At 44.1% G+C, this 15,768-nt stretch overlaps 1 protein-coding gene across 25 annotated transcripts in view; it reads left to right on the top strand.

Annotated features, from left to right (window-relative positions):
* The window catches only part of DOCK9 (dedicator of cytokinesis 9), a 299,986-nt gene extending 290,863 nt beyond the window's left edge, over positions 1-9,123 (top strand). For all 25 annotated transcript variants that reach the window (XR_013407697.1, XM_077973900.1, XM_028837250.2 and 22 more), the window contains 4 exons: positions 2,124-2,314; positions 5,101-5,201; positions 5,337-5,475; positions 7,868-9,123. Coding sequence is in view for 24 of the 25 variants with exons in the window: in XM_077973900.1 (XP_077830026.1) it covers positions 2,124-2,314; positions 5,101-5,201; positions 5,337-5,475; positions 7,868-7,990 (554 nt within the window). In the remaining variant the exon portion in view is untranslated. The remainder of the gene's footprint in view (positions 1-2,123; positions 2,315-5,100; positions 5,202-5,336; positions 5,476-7,867) is intronic.
* The last annotated feature ends 6,645 nt before the right edge of the window (positions 9,124-15,768 follow it).

The following is a 15,768-nucleotide window of genomic DNA, read 5'->3' as shown; positions in this document are numbered from 1 at the left end:
CTGCCTTCTTTCATGGAACTTCTGCCAAGGAGTTTCTTCCCAGTCACTATTCCAGAGTCTTCCAAACCTGGGTTAGCCTCCGGCCCTCCACCTTCTATTCAAGACACACAAACCAGCAGTCACCATACTCATCACTGGGCCTGCCCTGTCCTCCTTTCTAAAGGGCTGGCTCAGTCGGTCACCTAATTGTCCACCTTCCAGAGCCAGGTTGGACTCTCATGCAGTCATTTGGGCAGTAATGCATTCATTCATTCAACAAAATGTATTGCACACTGACACTGTGCCCATTGGCACGCTAATGAAACACATCTGTGGGCCTGTGCAGCTGGCATTCTAGCCAGAGGAGACAGACGATAAACAGTACCCAGGTGAGTAAATATACCTCTGGTGGAACGTGATCTGTATTCCAGAGAAAGCAAAAGGAGACTGGGAACCTAGAGTTGACCTCCTTCCTCAGAAACAGGAAGGCAGCCCACTCCTCCCCTGAAGCACAGCCCTCTGTCCAAGTACAAGCAGGCCTCTGCCAGCGCTCCCTCCCTGGGAGGCTGAGTCCTCGCCATCCTACCAGGGAGCTTTATGGATCCCCGGCGCTACCACTTAAAATCTGTGAAACCAAGTCAGGAGTCCTTCACCTTTCACTGATAAAACATTGTGAAAAGGCAGCAGGCCTGTACGTATGTGACAAATGAGGCTGCCTCAGGGCGGACATGTTTTGCACCTTTGTCTGGATGTTGGACGGCCCATCGGAGCCCTGTGTTTCCCAGGGGCTGGCCCTGTTTCCCGTCCTGTGATGAGTCCTTCCCAATTAAACTCTTCCCTAGCCACTTGCTAACTAGAGACCAGGACCACTCCCGTCTGATATTTGCTTGTTCAAAAAGAAAATAAGCTTTTAAGTACATATCTACTATCTATTAGTAAATATATGTCAAGTGAGAATATTAGATATTTCTATATTATACAGAGCAGTAAGAAATGTGAAACAGCAAATCACAACCTGCTGCTTTTCTGTTCATTTTTAAATTAACTCCTTTGTGTTGATGTTTAGGTATCTCATTATGATAAAGGAAAACAATGTTAATCAGTTATTTTGGTTTAAAAACATATAAGAAAAAGTAAATACTTTTATTTTTCTTTCTTATTCATTGCTGTAAGTTTCAAAATACCTTTATTTGCACGACAGCTCCAAAAGTTTGTGAATTTCTGGTTCATGAAATCCTTTGCTTAGGAGTCTATTCTTTGTGTTTTTTTGGTTTGGGTTTTGGAGGAGTGGTTTTTGTTTTCTTTTTTGAGACAGGGTCTCACTCTGTAGCCCAGGCTGGAGTACAGTGGCGCAATCACAGCTCACTGCAGCCTTGACCTCCCGGGCTCAAGCCAGCCACGTCAGTTTCCCCAGTAGCTGGGACTACAGGCATACACCACCATACCCAGCTAATTTTTGTAATTTTGTAAAAATTTTGTAAAAATTACAAAAATTAGGTTTTTGCCATGCTGCCCAGGCTGGTCTCGAACTCCTGGGCTCATGTGATCTACCAGCCTCGGCCTCCCAAAGTGCTAGGATTACAGGCGTGAGCACCGTGCCCACCCTAGGAATATATTATTATTTCTTATATTCTACTCATTTCTCAGATTTGTGCAAATTTAGCATGTGATTCAAAGTTATTCTATGGACAAAAATGAATTTTCTCAAGGATATTTTTATGGAACTATTTCCTGGACTTAATCTGTTATGTAGTATCTCAAGATTGTTTAGTCTTCTTTATGTTGTGAAAGTCGTCTTATATCCACTAACTCATTCAGACCTCAGAGCTTCCAAGGAAGGTAGGGCATTTGGAGTGAGAAAATTGAGTGGGGAATGATAACCTGATTTATTTAAAGACGCGCTTGTCACATTAAAAGGATAACAAGGACCCAACTCTCTTGACTTTGTGAGATACACGATTGTAAAGGAAGACAATATTCTAGCTCCACCAATTACTAGTATGTGTCTTTGGCAAGCTTCGAGTTCCTTGTTTTAAAATGTGAGGAATAATGACATCTGTAATAATCATTTCTGATAATAATCACCTCAGTAACACTAAAGCTCATGCAAGCCATGGAGTAATTCTGGGGCTCATCCTCTGCAGCCATACACTGCTTTCCTTACGTGAAGAAGCGCATCCCTGTCATGTACCAGCACCACACTGACCTGAACCCCATCGAGGTGGCGATTGACGAGATGAGTAAGAAGGTGGCAGAGCTCCGGCAGCTGTGCTCCTCGGCCGAGGTGGACATGATCAAACTGCAGCTCAAGCTCCAGGGCAGCGTGAGTGTTCAGGTGAGCCAGGCACAGCAGGCCGGAGGGCGGCAGGGGAAGCCCTTGCCCCTGGGTGACTTGCGAGTCATTTCCACCAACAAGGTCTACTTGAGAGCCTCGGTTTACCAAGTGATCCCTGCTCCCTTCCCCCAACGTCTATGACATTTCTCCTGATATCAGAAGGGGAGGAAAACTCATGATCCCCACCCCCCGCCCCATGAGGACTGACTGACTGTGGGGACAAGCGCCAGATCTCCATACACTACCCTCATTTGTCAGTATTTGGGGAATTCTGGGTGCCTGATTAGAAGCATCAAGACTCTTCCAAATACAAAGAAGTGTGGAGAGCAGTAGTTTTTCCTATAAAACTGTTGTTTTCTGTTTTCTGTGAAAATTGTATCCAAAAAAGTACCTTAAGTTTTACTCTTAATGGTATCTTTTGATTAATGAATTCACTATTTTAATATAGCCCAGTCAATCAATTTTTTCTTTATTGGTAGCATTTTTATGTTCTCTTTAAGAAATCTGTGTCTACTCCAAGATTTCACAGATATTCTCCCAGGTTTTCCTCCTTCGCTCAGCATCTGCATTAGGTCTGCAGTCCATCCGGAACTGATTTTTGTATATGTTATAGTGTGAGGGTCAGGATATATTTTTTCCATATGACCTTCCAAGTGATGTACACAATTTATTGAAAAGATCATCTTCGATCTAGATACTAACATATATGTTCAGTTTGTGAAAATTCATCAAGCTATATATTTGTGATATATGCACTTTTCCGTTCGTATATTATACTTTAATAAGAGGTTTTTAAAAAGTTATCTTTCTTACATGGTTTCCTAGTTAATTGGTAAATGTTAAATCACTTCCCTCCAGTAACAAGTATGACTCTTTACTTTCTTGGTATTTTTAAGTGTAGATAGTTGAAGCACATGTTTGTTCATATGTATATATGTGTGTGTGTGTATATATATTTATTTGTATATCCTATTATTTTATCTTTCAAGAAGGGTATGTTTATGAAAGTTACATGTAGATTATAATACATAGGTTTTGGTTTTTTTTGGTTCATTTTCTGAAATTGTATTTTGTCAACTTCCCATCAGATCCACACTAAAAAACCATGAGTTGTTGCCTATACAATTCAATAGACATCTTTGTGTCATTCACCACAAAAGCATTTACAGATGTTTTTAATCTCTTTCCTGATACTCTCAAAGACATATGCACCAAATAAGTTAGCAAGCGAACATAAGTATTCCGGCAATGTGAGTGATTACGTAACAGGTCCAGAGGCCACAATTTTCTGTCGCTAAAAACAAAACCACTCAATCGACATGATCTGGGAACATCCAGTCCCTATGGAAAGGCCACTAGACGGCTGTGGCACCAGTCCAGGGTAGGGCTGGACCATTGAGCTTTCTAAAAGGCAAAATATGCCCTGCTAATTTGATGGTAACCTTAGCGTTTTAAATTCCCAATCATCTTAAAAAGCAAGAAATTCCGTGTTGAAATGAGAAGATTAAGTTTATACTCATACCTACCAAAGTAACAACAAAGTTGCAGCCAGAGGAAATTAACTTTATCGTTTTATTTGCGTATCTCTGTAATTGTTTCATCAAGCAGCTCACTGGCGCTGCAGCTTTACTGGGCAGAGCCGTCTGTGGAGCTTCTTGGTATTTCACTCCAGGATCTTGTTATCAGACCTTATGGAGTCTCATCAGCCTTCCTCTTTCTATCTTCTTCAAATATGGACCGTCTTGTATCATTTTAGATGATCAGTCATTTGGGTCATCTTCAGGTGATTAATACGGTTCCCCCCACACACCAGCCTGGTGCTGAGTTCCACCCTCACGCATCTTGGGCTGTTCACCCATTGCTCCTGGCTCCGAGGCCCCCCTCTGACCACTGTGGCTGGAACCCTCCTGTCTCCCCACGTCTGGTGTGAGTTCCTGTGGCTCAGTTTTCCTGCCATTGCTAGACAAGTCCTGCCTACCATGGGTCAGAACCACACACGGACAGCTCCCCTAATTCCTTGCTAAGCTCACCAGACCTTCCGGGAAATATCATGCAGTGACCACATAGTCACATTCTTTCCCAGGCTGTCTCAGACGCCTGGAACATTCTTCTTCCCATCTCAGTGTGTCCAGCCTTCTTTCTCACCACATTCTTACCTTTCCTTACTTATCCAAAATCCGCAGACTCTTCTTAGCTGCTTGGAAGGATGATGCAGGGTTCTGCTTCACTCACGCCTGCTGTCTGCTCCTAACCTCTGGCTCTCCAGCACACCGCAAATGCTCACTTCATCCAAGCATAGCACATCAGTTTGCCCGTGGCTGTCTATACAATCCAATGAAATGAACAGTTACTGTATTTTTCAGTTTTTCACTGAATTCACCAGATTGGCCTGTTAGTTCCGTGTAGTGCGGCACAAATCCCCATGACTAAACACCTTGGAAGTAAGAATCCTTGACCTGGATTTGGAAGACCTGGGCTGTGATCTCTGATGTTTTGCTTATTGGCTGTTCAAACTTGAACAGGCCCCTAAGTTTTCCAAGCATTGGTTTCTTCTTACGTAAAATAAACCATCACCACAAGTGCCCCGAAGATGGCTGAGATCATGGAATCAAGCGGTGTGCAACAGAGTGAGCTTCATGGTTTCTTTTTGGGCTTAAGTTCCTGGAAGGCAGGGATTGTGAGTAGCTCACACCGACAGGCTTTTTAGTGCCTGCACACTGAAACTGAGCAGATTATCGTGGTAATCTTCCACCGAATGCAACTGAAAACCTTTGCTCTTTGTCTAGGTCAATGCTGGTCCCCTGGCCTATGCGCGAGCTTTCTTAGATGACACAAACACAAAGCGATATCCCGACAATAAAGTGAAGCTGCTTAAGGAAGTTTTCAGGTAAAGCACACTGAAAGCATCTTTTTCTCTTCAAGTATTGAGCATTTCTGCGCTCCTTCGGGAGAGAGATGCTGCTGGTCGGACTCATGCCTTATCCTCTGCGTGCCTTTGTTTCTCCCGCCTGTACCATTCCAGGCAATTTGTGGAAGCTTGCGGGCAAGCCTTAGCGGTAAACGAACGTCTGATTAAAGAAGACCAGCTCGAGTATCAGGAAGAAATGAAAGCCAACTACAGGGAAATGGCGAAGGAGCTTTCTGAAATCATGCATGAGCAGGTAAGGGCCGTGCTGGCTCCGACAACTTGGAGTTCTTGGTTAGGGGTGTGAGGTACACCCTATCATGACCTAGGCCACCTGATATCCTTCCAGAACCGTGGCATCTGAAGGAGAATGTGGCATACCACACTCCTGCCATGTTCTAGCACCAGGTCATTTGGGAACAGCGAACAGATTGCCCATACGCTGTTATCCACGACAAGCAGGGGAGAGCAGGCCCGCCTCCTCGTGGCTCTAAGAGGTGGCCATGTTTCCTAAGCTTTCTCTCTCCCCACCCCATCTAGCCAAAAAGAAAAGGAAAAACTCACACGAAAATATCCATACTGTTCTGACAACTTTATTCCTTTAATCCTTTGGAAAAAGCAGGACTTGCCAACCTAGTTTAAGGAATTATCTGTTGCATTCAATGTTTTTGCCATTTAAAAATACAGACCGATTCCATTTTTGACGATGTACAGTGGGCCTTAGCATTGTGAATTCTTCCTTTAAGTTCCTTGTCACTACGGGCATCTTCCTTGATTATTTTGCTGTTATCTCCTTCCTGTGGGTTTCTTCAGTAGGATTCTGTGTGTGAGCTCAGCTGTCACAGAGGAGATGGTGACCCGTACCCAGGGAATGCCTAGAGCAGCATCCACATTGTTTTTTTGTTTGTTTTTTTTCTTTTTTTTTGTGAGGGGTCTGTCTCAGTCACTGTCCTTTCTCTATAATTGACATTAGCACCTTGATAACACAGAACTGCTCTGTCTGGCCCCTCCATTACCGTCCTTCAGTCTGGCACAGTGGAAGCCAGGGCCATTTGTGGAGTTATCCTATCCCCTGACAGTTTAGTTAGGACATTTTCATTGCAGGAAACGAACATCAGTGTGTGAGCTTTAACTCACTTGCTTTTTTTCTCCTCCATGCTAACATGTTCAGCTGGGATGGTAATGTCATTTTTAAATTTTATTTTTCTGATAATCTGACTCAGAAAAAGCTGTTACTTTTTTGAGTTTGAGCAGCTGCAGACATTGGCATAATGACAGTACATGGGCAGAGGAAAGCACCATCTTCTGGACATGTTAAAAAGTAGAGGCCGGACGTGGTGGCTCACTCCTGTAATCCCAGCACTTTGGGAGGCCAAGGCAGGTGGATCATCTGAGGTCAGGAGTTCGAGACCAGCCTGGCCAACATGGTGAAACACCATCTTTACTAAAAAATATGAAAATTAGCTGGGCGTAGTGGTGCACACCCTAGTCTCAGCTACTCAGGAGGCTGAGGCAGGAGAATTGCTGGAACCCAGGAGGTGGAGGCTGCAGTGAGCCAAGATTATGCCGCTGCCCTCCAGCCTGGGCAACAGAACGAGACTCCATCTCAAAAAAAAAAAAAAAAGAAAAAGAAAAGAAAAAGAAAAAATGGAAACAATTAGAGGAAGGAATGTCTGAATAATTAAGCAGAACAGGAGGGACTCATGGGAACCAATTTTTGGAGAAAACTTGAGGTCTTTTCTGTGGAGCCTCCAGATTCCTATAGAATGGAGAGTTTGGTCAGTGGGTGCTGACATTGGGCACTAGAGAAGATGGAAGTCGTAAGAGATCATGGGCTGAAACTGTCAAACTCCCAGAGTACGGGGATATTTAATGCACTTGCTGTCAACTGCACCTTGAACTTTCCATTATGCCAACAGCTGTGAAGACTGAGCCCCTTTGAACCCCTGAAGGGCTGTAGTGGGGGTAGACCTGCTTTGGTGTTTCCAGGGGAGCCTCTGCTGGAGGTCAAGACCTACACTCAGATCCTTCTAGGCACCACTGGGCATGGAAAAATACTTGTTCAGGGTCAGAGGAGTAGCCACCCTCTCCCAAGACAAAATCTGTAAGACCCTGAGAAAAGGAGGCAGGAGAGAAACACAAATGCTCCAGATTTATTTTTAAAGGCTTTTTCAAGGTCAAGGCTAGGTTGTGTCCCAGTCAAGCACATGTAGGTAGACCTCACGTTGCCTTATGATCTGGTGAGCCTAGAAGGCTCTCCATTCGCTAGCTTTGTAAAGGAAACATAATGTGCTGTTCTTGACTTTCTCCTAATAATCTCACCCGAGAACAGGCATTCACTAGATAAGCTGCAAGACTCCCTCTGTAAACCAGCAGCCAGGCTTTTCGGGCACTCATCACTCACGTGATGGAGTGAGTGTAGACTTGTGTGTGTGATGTGGGGTGCAACACTTTGAGAAATATCTGCTGCATCCTTACACTCAGTAACATTGTGTTGCACATGGCAACATTGCCTTAAACTCTGAAACATTGTGTTATATTTGGTAACATTGTGTCACACATGGCAACATTGCATTGCATATGGTAACACTGTGTCACACATGGCAACATTGTGTTGCACTCAGTAACACTGTGTTTCTGTCCTGGAGATCTGCCCCCTGGAGGAGAAGACGAGCGTCTTACCGAATTCCCTTCACATCTTCAATGCCATCAGTGGGACGCCAACAAGCACAATGGTTCACGGGATGACCAGCTCGTCTTCGGTCGTGTGATTACACCTCATGGCCCGATTGTGGGGACTTGCTTTGTCATTTGCAAACTCAGGATGCTTTCCAAAGCCAATCACTGGGGAGACCGAGCACAGGGAGAACCAAGGGGAAGGGGAGAGAAAGGAAATAAAGAACTATGTTATTTCTTAACAGATTTTCTATAGGAGTTGTAAGAAGGTGCACATATTTTTTTAAATCTCACTGGCAATATTCAAAGTTTTCATTGTGTCTTAACAAAGGTATGGTAGACACTCCTGAGCTGGACTTAGATTTTATTCTTCCTTGCAGAATAGTGTTGGAATAAATGGCCTACAGAAAAAAAGGTTCTGGGATCTACATGGCAGGGAGGGCCGCACTGACATTGATGCCTGGGGGACCTTTTGCCTCGAGGCTAAGCTGGAAAATCTTGAAAATATTTTTTTTTTTCCTGTGGCACATTCAGGTTGAATACAAGAACTATTTTTGTGACTAGTTTTTGATGACCTAAGGGAACTGACCATTGTAATTTTTGTATCAGTGAACCAGGAGATTTAGTGCTTTTATACTCATTTCCTTGCATTTAAAAAAATATGAAAGCTTAAGGAATTATGTGAGCTTAAAACTAGTCAAGCAGTTTAGAACCAAAGGCCTATATTAATAAACACAACTATGCTGAAAAGTACAAAGTAGTACAGTATATTGTTATGTACATATCATTGTTAATACAGTCCTGCCACTCTGTACATATATGTATTACATTTCTACATTTTTAATACATGAGCTTCTGCATTAAGTTTAATTGTGATAAATCTGTGCTGTTCCAGTATATGCAATACACTTTAATGTTTTATTCTTGTACATAAAAATGTGCAATATGGAGATGTATACAGTCTTTACTATATTAGGTTTATAAACGGTTTTAAGAATTTCATCCTTTTGCCAAAACGGTGGAGTATGTAATTGGTAAATCATAAATCCTGTGGTGAATGGTGGTGTAATTTAAAGCTGTCACCATGTTATATTTTCTGTTAAGACATTAATTTAGTAATTTTATATTTGGGAAAATAAAGGTTTTTAATTTTATTTAACTGGAATCACTGCCCTGCTGTAATTAAACATTCTGTACCACATCTGTATTAAAAAGACATTGCTGACTATTTGGGAGTGACTGCTGGGTGTTTATTGTTCAGCAGTCCTAAGGGAACAGGATACCAAAATCCTCGAGGGTGAAATCACACGGGGTCTGAAATTTTCTTTAGTATACTTGAGCGGGGAAAAAAAGAGTGAGTAGAGACCACAGGACTGCCAGAATGCTAGTCATTGTTGAGGCTGAAGTTGGGTGCATGGGGAAGCATGATACCCGCTTCTCTGCTTTTGTGGAAGTTTCCATGATACGAATTTCCCAAGCAGGGGTCACGTCTTCAGAGGACCTGGATGAATGCTTTACTGGACCGTGGTCAGGATCTAAATCATACCAGTTACTCCCAAGTTCACGTGGATACCTTGCTACCTCTTCCTTTTTCCCCTTCGGCTGTAGCAAGACGTCCATCTTTATCCCCTCCCTTACTGGCTTCCAAGATGAGAACACTGGGATAATGCATAGGCAGCCAGGCACACCCTCTGTGCCCCACATGGTCAAGATCCCTGAACCGGGTCACATGATGGCTCCAGTTGCAGGTGCTGTTCCTGTTTCTGGTGTGCCTGGTGGCCCCAGCAGGTAGGTCAGCCCCTTGTCACTCAGCCCCATATGGTTCCATTGATGGAACTACATAAAATACTGAACAAAATAAAATAGCTGGAGTTTTGCCTTGAAGGGCTGTAAAGGCTGTCTTTTTATGTGACCAGTTAAGGAAAGAAAACGTGGGGTGCTGTGCACCCCTTGAGCACCCAGAAGCCAAGGGTCTTGTGACATCTGAAACATTTGCTACCTACCAATGGTAAGGCAAGAGGTCTTGGGAAGAGATGAAGAGGGGGCAAAGGGTCACCATGACCCATCCGAATCGACAGCCCACTTATGCACTCATGACGCCACTGGGACTCACCCAGCATACGTTTGTTCCATGTTGCTGACATCCCAGCCCAGCCTAATAAACCTGAAGGCAAACATCAGCAGGTATGGGAGAAGAGCCTGGTGCTGAGCTGGACTGTCTAGTCATAAACGCCTCATCTAGAAACCATAAAACTCAAGTCACCATGTAGTAAGATAAATAGAAGTCTAGAAAGAGCCCATATCAGATAAAGGAAAGTCTGGAAGGCAGCCAGCCCTTGCTGATGACAGGAGTGGAGAGGGGAGCCATCTCTAAGTTGGGAACATCCTGCAGGGAAACATTCACATCAATTAAATCTTCCCTTCGTTATGTACAAACTGGCGGAGCATTTTCTTGGGAATTTGTATTGCTAGTCTTCGGTAAATGGGGGTGGTTTTCCCATAGGTCCTACTTATTCTTTCTTTTAATTGAGGTAAAGTATACATAAAATGTATCAGTTTAACCATTTTTAAGTGTAAGTTTCATTGGCATCAAGTAGATTCTCATTGTTGTGCAACCATCACCACCCTCCGTCTCCAGATATTCGTCTTCCCAAACTCACACTCAGTACTCATTAAACAGGAACTTCCTTCCCTCCCCCCCAACACTGCTTTTGAGGCGACACTGGAATTAAAACTCTAGTTAGTACCTTATCTGAGATATTAGCCAGGTGGCAACAAATAGAGCCAGCCCCTAGCACAGAAGACAGCTGCTGAGAGCAGACTGCAAGATGGCAAGGTAACCTGAGAGATGAGAAGCAGCCATTCGGAACGGTTTAATCATATAACTCAAAGTAGTGACTCCATTCCAAGAAAATGTGATCTCCATCCATGGGGGATCGTTTGTATAAACCATGGTACATCCAGATAGTGGAATACTGTGCAGCTGTAAGAATCTGCTCATTTAATGTATATAAGTTGGCTGGGCACAGTGGCTCACACCTGTAATCCCAGCACTTTGGGAGGCCGAGGTGGGCAGATCACTTGAGGTCAGTTCGAGACCAGCATGGCCAACATGGTGAAACTCTGTCTTTACCAAAAATTCAAAAATTAGCCACTCATGGTAGCAGGTGCCTGTAATCCAGCTACTTGGGAGACTGAGGAACTAGAATCACTTGAACCCGGGAAGCAGTTTGCAGTGAGCTGAAATCACACCACTGCACTCCAGCCTAGGTGACGAGTGAGACTCTGTCTCAAAAAATAATAATAATGTATACAATTTGATGAGAGCAGACACGCATACACCTGTGATACCATCACCACAATTGAGGTAAAAAAGCATAGTAAATATATCCATCACTTCAAGAAGTTTCCTCGTGCTCCCCCCTTATTTTGTGGTAAGGACGCTTAACATGAGATCAACCCTCTTAACAAATTTGTCAGTGCACAATAACAGTAATGTATATAGGCAAATAACACGTTTTACAGTTGTTACCTACAGCAAGGGAGAAGGAATGATGTACAGGGGACAGGGCTAAGAGATACACTTGTCTAATATCATTTGCTCTATAGATTTGGCTTTAGAACCATGAAAATATTTACATAATTATCAAATGAATTTTTAAATTTCTAGAAAATTGAAGGCAAAATGTGATAAATGAACCTAGCCATATAATACAATGTTGGTAACATACAGAAAGGAATTATTTCAAACTGTAAAATACAGTAATTTTACTGTGCTTTCTTAGTGTGATATGCCCTCAGGTCAAGAAGAGTGGCAATCAATAAATAAATGGTTGATTGATAAAAACTAGTTTCAGTAATCAAAAAGTGTTGCATTGGTTTTTATTCTGAGACTGTTTTATGTTTATTGCCAGAGAGAGTAAATGAGTATTTATGCTGGTATCATTGGGAACCAGGTTTTTACATGGGAAAAGAAAAGATGTGTCTATAAGACCAGCAGGGTTAAATTAAAACACTTTAGTCTGAACTTGATATGGAAATAACAACTGGGACTCATGATGTATTTTGTCTTAAACACACAATTATTTCCTAACTTGGTTCACTGGAAAAGACCTAAAAACAATGACCAACCCAGCAGCTACCGAGCACCACTAGTGCCCAAATTGTGAACCAGGCTCCCTGGAGAAGGTCTGATTCTGGATTTAGGAAAATGTCCAGGGCAACTTGAACTTTTTTTTTTTTTTTTTTTTTTTTTTTTTTTTTTTTTTTGAGACGGAGTCTCGCTCTGCCGCCCAGGCTGGAGTGCAGTGGCCAGATCTCGGCTCACTGCAAGCTCCACATCCCGGGTTCACGCCATTCTCCTGCCTCAGCCTCCCGAGTATCTGGGACTACAGGCGCCCGCCACCTCGCCCGGCTAGTTTTTTGTATTTTTTAGTAGAGACGGGGTTTCACCGTGTCAGCCAGGATGGTCTCGATCTCCTGACCTCATGATCCGCCCGTCTCGGCCTCCCAAAGTGCTGGGATTACAGGCTTGAGCCACCGCGCCCGGCCTTTTTTTTTTTTTTTTTTTAGACAGGGTCTTGCTCTGTCGCCCAGGCTAGAGTGCAGTAGCATGATCTTGGCTCACTACAACCTCTGCCTCCCAGGTTCAGGCGGTTCTCCTGCCTCAGACTCCCAAGTAGCTGGGATTACAGGTGTGTACCACCACGCCCAGCTTATTTTTATATTTTTAGTAGAGACAGGTTTCACTGGGTTGGCCAGGCTGGTCTGGAACTCCTGACCTCTAGTGATCCACCCACCTCGACCTCCCAAAGTGCTGGGATTACAGGTGTGAGCCACCACACCTGGCCAACATCTTTTCATACTGCATATCAAGGGTGCCAGCAAGGATACTTGGGGTCATGTGAGAAGGATTTTAAAGAAGCTCCCACTAGCAAGGTGCGCAATGGGCATCAGTAAGAATAACTGCAATGCAGTGAGAGTAATCGTGCCACTGCATTCCAGCCTAAGTGACAGAGCCAGACCCCATCTCAAAATAATAACAATAATGATAATAATAATAACTGCAACGGACTGAAAGTATGTAATTAAGTCTGTGAGTTCATAGTGGTGCCAGAAGAAATGAAAGAAAAACTGCTTGGTAACCATTAAAGGAGCTGACATTACCAAGAAAGAAGAAGCGTTCTTGTGTCTCCTGGTAGAAGTACACACCACCACCTATGACGCAGTCTTGCCAAAAACTTGCATCTGACTCAGATCAAGCCTCTGACTCTACCTACCAATTCCCCATGACACACAAGGCACAGAGGAACACCTTAAGTGACACTGCGGGAAATGCAATCTGCAAAGTCCATCCCGTGGAAAGCTCTGTAGGATAAACACGCTGGTTTCTTCAATAAACAAATTTCAAGAAAAAAGAGATGGAGAGGGAACCCATGCATTAAAAAAGACTTTGGGGCTCCCCATCTAGGAATATGAAGTAGACACACTTTTCCCTATGTCTCCACTAAGTACAGCTAAAATCCCTGCACACTAGGCATCAACAGAAGATCCTGGAAGGAGGAGTGAAGAAGGCAGACCCACTAGAGGCCTTGGGCCCAGAGAGTGATGAGTTGTGAATCCTCTGGTTTTCTTTTTGCTTCATACATGCTTATACTTGGAGCCAAAGAAACTAACCACATGGAAATGCTAATGGTCAAAGACAAAAAAAGGTCAACACCCCTTCACACCTATTATGATGGCTATTATTTTAAAAACAAAGCAAAATGCATGGATGAGAAGGTAGAGAAACTGGAACCCTATGCACTGCTGATAGGAATGGGAAATAGTGCTACCGCTATGAAAAATGCCATGGAGGTTCCTCAAAACATTCAACAATTGCCCTATGGTTCAGCAATTCCACTTCTGGGTATAAATACCAAAGAATTGAAAGCAGAGACTTGAACAGAGACAGGATGTTCATAGCATTATTCACAGTAGTCAAAAGGTAGAAGTCACCCAAGCGTCCATCAATGGATCAATGGGTTTAAAAAAAGGAGTCTCAATACAATGGAATTATTATATGATTCAGCTTTTTAAAAGGAAAACAATTCCGACACATTCTACAACGTGGGTGAACTTTGAAGATATTACGCAAAGTGAAATAAGCCAGACACCAAGGAATAGATATTATGTGATTCCACTTATATGGATACCTAGAGTAGGCAAATTCATAGAGACAAAGTAGAATGGGGGCTGCTGGTGTCACCGGTGGAGGGTGTCCAGGTTCTTGGTGTCTTGAACAAAGAATTGGACAAAACACACAAACAGAGCAAGGAAAGAATGAAGCAACAACAGCAGAGATTTATTGAAAGTACACTCCACAGGGTGGGAGCGGGCCTGAGCATAGGGTAGGGGCTCAAGAGCCCAGTTACAGAATTCGTGGGTGTTTAAATACCCTCTAGGGGTTTCCACTGGCTACTTGGCATACGCCCTATGTAAATGAAGAGGATGAAGTAAAGTTATAAATTCACTGACTCGGCATGCACCCTATGGAGAGGATATTTCCTGTCATAGCTGAAGTGTGAATCAGCCAGCCTTATGTTCCCTGCCTCCAGACCCTATTTTCCTTCCTCACTGGGGAGGGGGAATGGGGAGTGTGTATTAAACGGGTGCAGAGCTTCAGTTGGTTAGATGAAAAGTGTCCTGAAGTGGGTGGTGGTGATGGTTGTGCAACAATGAAGTGCATGTACTTAACGCCTCAGAACTGTACACTTGTAAATAAACTTTGTCATGTATGTTTGATCCTCTAGGGATTTCCATTGGCCAGTCTGTGGGGGGTTCATGGAGGCCTCTGATCAGGGACACTGGAGAGGGACATGACTGAGAGCCAAGCCCCTTGGGGGATCTGAGGGGAAAGGTGTTTCAGCAGAGGGAACAGAGGTGGGTGCTGGCTGTTCACAGAGCTGCCAGGGGAGGGGAGGCATGGGAACAGAGGGAACAGGAGGTGCCCCCCAGAGGGTCCTGGTGGCCTGGGCAGGACTCTGCATTTTATGTGAAAATGGAAAGCAGTTGGAAGGTTTTGAACACAGAATTGACATGACCAGACTTAGGGTTTTTCAAAGATCAGTTGGCTTCTCTGGAGAAGAGGTTGCTGGGAGCAAGGGGTGAAGCAGGGGCCGTGGCCTGGGGGTGGGGGCTGAGGTTGGGTACAAGTGTGCAGGAGCTGAAGAAGGACTAGATTCTGAAGATGCACAGAAGGGAGTGCTGCCAGGATATGCTGGGGACTGGATTAGGGGAGAGGAACAGGCGAGGGACAGGAGTCAGGGATGCAAAATTTTGGATCAACCACTGGAAGAATGGAGAAGGTGAAAAGGAGGACTGGGAGGGTGCAGTGATGTGAGCAGGCCCCCTTTTGGGGGCATGTTAAGGTTGAGAGGGCTCTGAGAGTGGCGTCGTCAGGAAAGCGGGGGATTTAGAAGTTGAAGTCAGGGGAGCGTCTGGGCTGGAGGAGACGCCACTATGTAGATGATAGTAAAGCCATGAGGACCAGCTGGGGCCCTGGTGAGTGCGGACAGAGAGGTCCATGGTGGAGCCTGGGGGTTCTGCAGTGTTGAGAGGCCACAGAGAGGAGGAGGAACCAACAATGCAGACCATGAGAGAGAAGCAGAGATCTGCAAGGGCCAAGAGAGGGGCGTTCAAAAGCCAAGTGAATAAAGTATTTCAAAAAGGCAGTGACCCAATAAATCTAATGAGAATAAAATGAGGCCCAAGAATCTGCCGCTGGATTTGGCAAAGTGGAGGTGTATTAGTCCATTCTCACACTGCTACAAAGAACCACCTGAGACTGGGTAATTTATGAGGAAAGAAGTTTAACTGACAGTTCTGCAGGCTG

The sequence above is a fragment of the Macaca mulatta genome, chromosome 17 (genome assembly GCF_049350105.2).
Source record: "Macaca mulatta isolate MMU2019108-1 chromosome 17, T2T-MMU8v2.0, whole genome shotgun sequence".
Classification (NCBI taxonomy): Eukaryota; Metazoa; Chordata; class Mammalia; order Primates; family Cercopithecidae; genus Macaca; species Macaca mulatta.
The sequence above is the reverse complement of the archived record's forward strand: the minus strand, read 5'-3'. Positions and strand labels throughout refer to the sequence as shown.